This window comes from Aplysia californica, unplaced genomic scaffold, assembly GCF_000002075.1.
Source record: "Aplysia californica isolate F4 #8 unplaced genomic scaffold, AplCal3.0 scaffold00914, whole genome shotgun sequence".
Classification (NCBI taxonomy): domain Eukaryota; kingdom Metazoa; phylum Mollusca; class Gastropoda; order Aplysiida; family Aplysiidae; genus Aplysia; species Aplysia californica.
Genome location: NW_004798184.1, coordinates 13,651 through 17,534, shown reverse-complemented (window position 1 = coordinate 17,534; position 3,884 = coordinate 13,651). Strand labels below are relative to the sequence as shown.

Sequence of the window (3,884 nt, the reverse complement as noted above, 5' to 3'; positions counted from 1 at the left end):
TATATTGAAACTTATAGGTGTTTAACACTATGCCCCCAGGGGATGCCGATTGGCGACGGTAAGAAGCCATCCCTTTTCCCCATGGGATGCCGATCGGTGAAGGTGTGATATAGCATGTACCGCACATGTACCCTGGTCCGTAGGGATAAGCGTTACGCGCTCTACGCGCGCTCTACACGCTGTGTGCGCGCTCTACGCGCTGTGTGGGTGCTCTACGCGCTGTGTGGGTGAAAAGTGTTAATGTAAGATTCCCAGGAGGTTGAGATTGTCTCAGATATCAAAAGTATATATTGTAACTTGTAGGTGTTCAACATATTATGCTTTCCAGGAGGTTGAGATTGTTTCAGAATGTTATATCAAAAATATATATTGTTATTTATAAGTGTTTAACATAATATGCTTCACAGGAGGTTGAGATTGTTTCAGAAGGCTATATAAAAATATATAGGCCTATTGTAACTTATAGGTGCCCAGGGAGTTGAGGCTGTTTCAGAATGCTATCAGGTCTACTGGGGTAGTAATAATTATAGATTGTAAAGCTTTCAACTTATTTGAGAATGGAGTGATAAAATGAACTTTTACCCAAAAAAATCGGAAATCAGGGGGTGAAAAGATTGAGGATGGTATTTTCATAAAACTGTGCAAAGCTGTTGGCTTTCCTTTTTCCTGTTCCTTACCTCCTCTGGGCGACACTGCAGATGACCCTCTGGTCCTGTGATGCCTTGTGCCACCAGCTCAGCAGATTTCTGCAGACAGAGAGAGAGAGAGAAAGTGTTGAGTTTTACAGCAATTGCAAAAGAAAAAGTTCACATAAATGCCTACGATTAGAGATGTTACTTGAGTGTAACATACAAAAGAAAAGGAGGAGAGATATGACAGCACTTGCAACACAAATAGGCCGTATAAGTGCTGAAGATTAGAGGTGTTACTAGAGCATAACAAGCAAAGAAAAGAAGAGCAAACCACACCAGAGCACCTGCCAATCACCCATAGTGCTGAAATTTGTAACCCACAGCCAGCCAGTACAACAACAGCCACATCTTACTAGGTGCGTTTGTATGTTTGTTAATTTGTTTGTTTGAGAGTAAAGAGAAGCACACTGGCACAATAACTGTCATTTAGTCCCCCAAAAAACTAACAAACAAACAAACCCATCCCCTTTTGTATCGTACAAAACTGCCCTTCGTCACCGCGCCCACAAGAAGAAGGGAGTTCAGTTCTTGCATGTGATTGTTATTTTATCGAGCACCTGACTCTATCTGTTGGGGGAGCCTGTATATTCCAGTCAGCAACGGTCAGCCCTAAACTACGATATTTGGTGCAAAATATTTGAAGAGCACGGGGCGGAAAAGGGGGCTTATAGTAACAAACGGAAAATCCTGAGGGGTATCAATTTTGAAAGCTTGTTGACTCATAAATGTATTTCTGTTTAACTGTTGTTGATTACTGTTGTTTGATTTCCCATTCAACAAAAATAAACCACCAGTCAAAGATTTAAAGAAATATTAAGATATGATGAGCCCACAAGCTTTTAAAATTGACACCCTCACAATTTCCAGTTATTCCCCTGTGCCATGCTCTTCAGGTACCAGGGATGCCAAATGGTTTTTGAAAAAAAACACCACCTGAAAATGAGCGGAGCATCACATCTGCGGAAGGCCTGTACTGTTGTTTTCTCTTGAGCCAATAACAAATACTTTTGTTTAAGATAGGCTTAGTATGTGTCAATATTCATCCTATTGGTTTTGCTGGGATGATATTGAATTGTTCATCAAGCGGATGAGAAAAAAAAACCCCAGTAAAAAGCCGCAAAAACTAGAGTTTTGGCATCCCTAATTTACTATCATTCTCTACCAGTAGGAATCCCCCTTTTTAACCCTACCAATATGTCGTGTCTTACTATTGTATCCATACGACGAAGGAAACTCTGTGCCCCCACTTTCCAAGAGGAAATTTACTCGTTAAACCAATCCATACGCTTTGCATGCATAGCAGTCTGTCAAAATGATTTTTTTGAAAAATACTGAAAGTTTCAAAGAGATCTTCGCACTACAAATATTCTAAAATGTCAAGAACACAACACCCGGGGTACAAAAGGACCAAAGGCGTACGGAAAGTGTTAACTACCATCTTACAATTTCAATGAGGTGTCCGTTCTCCGCATGCACCATGGGCAGAGCCCCCAGCTCCCGGCACCGGTTGAACACGTTGTAAATGTCCGAGTCCTCCAACATACGGTCAGAGCCGGCCATGAACACTTGGAATGAGTTCACACCTGGGGGTACATTTTTTTTGTCGTTTTGGTTTAGTAAGAGTTTCATGGTACTTGCAACACAAGTAAGTCATATAAGAGTAAAAGATTAGAGGTTATAAGAGAGAGTCACAAAAACAAAAACAAAGAGGAGGAAAGAAAAAGGGTGATAGACGATTGATAAGAAAGAAGAAGCAAACCACACAGAGCACCAGCCAACCACTTACATTGCCTGTCACCTGGGTGAGTTCATTACAGCAATATTTAATACACAGCAGAAATTTCCCCAAATCTCCATATAATATACATTTGAGTGAGGCCATATATTTCTTCGCAAAGGAGAGCAAAAGCTACCATTTTGGTACTATTTAATAAGATCCTCCAAAATCAAATCTGCTAGATTGTCTTGGTCACAATTTGATAGGTTTGATGAAAACAAACCAATGCAATCAGAAGGCTAGAGCGTCATATCTCTTGTTTGCACGTAGAATCAGTGGAATGTGAAAGGCTCTACTCTAATGGACTTCCTCATCAAATTTGAAAAAGAGAAGAAGAGTTTATAATTTGATACAGTATGCACTGGCAAGCGTCATTACATGCCCTCAGACTGACATCATGGATTCAACCCCACTTTATGCGAGAACTGAATTACACACTACACATTCCTGACACAGATGCCATAGCACGCTGTGTCGAAAGCTGGAGACAATCAGACCTGTATTTCTTTCAGTTTGATGCTCAACAAAAATAAGGTGCGTAAAACATAACAGCTTAAAGAGTGTTAATCTTTGAATCCCATTTTCTCAAAACTATGCTTCATGCAGTTTGAACCCTGTCATTCTAATGTCGCGACCTACCCAACCCAACCCAATCGAATAATCTGATCTGATCTTATCTGATCATACATCCCAACGCAACCCAATCTAATAATCTGGTCTGATCATAAATCCCAACCCAACCCAACTGATCTGAACTGATCTGATCTGATCTGATTTGATTTGATCATGCATTTGACCGACGGGCACCCATTATAAGGTCCCACGTTTTACCTTTCTCCTGGGTGAGTTGCTCCATCTCCTTAGAAATCTCACTGGTCCAGGAGGTGATGCCCACGTGCAGGCCGTAGTCGCAGCACACTTTGGCGTCGCCCCAGCCTCGCCATTTCTCGTAGGCCTCTAGGATAGACTCTTCCCGCTGGGGTACCACAAAGTCGACTGCGAGTGGAGGAAACAAAGTGGAATTTAGACGTAAAGCTTTTTTTAGTGCATATATTGTTGCTTTTAAAGACAAGCGGGCTAACCCAGATTTTGGGGGTTTCCAGAAATCTTGACCTACACCAAAATTGGGCATTGCCCTACCTATAGGAGAAGTTTGGTTTCACTGGAGTGTATATGTGTTTGCTTATAATAAATAGAGAAAACTCTTCTTGTCCCTTTAAAGACACTGAACAAGGGGGAAAAACTTTACCTTCGATTTTCTCAAAGCAGCATTTTTCGGGATAGCCCCCTCGTGCTTAAAAGTGACCATATAATAACATGCCATGCAAGTTGAAGGAGGGGGAGGGGGAGAAAGAGAAAGAGAGAGAGAGTGAAGCTTTTGGGTGAGGCCTGTGGTGGAGGGGGGGTTGTTGCTG

At 41.7% G+C, this 3,884-nt stretch overlaps 1 protein-coding gene across 1 annotated transcript in view; it reads right to left on the bottom strand.

Moving 5' to 3' along the window:
• LOC101850518 (dihydropyrimidinase) overlaps positions 1-3,884 on the bottom strand; it is a gene marked incomplete at its 5' end in the record, with an annotated part of 16,279 nt that overhangs the window by 10,525 nt on the left and 1,870 nt on the right. Inside the window, 3 exon segments of the mRNA XM_013089272.2 lie at positions 678-746; positions 2,136-2,275; positions 3,301-3,465. Coding sequence (XP_012944726.1) covers positions 678-746; positions 2,136-2,275; positions 3,301-3,465 — 374 coding nt within the window.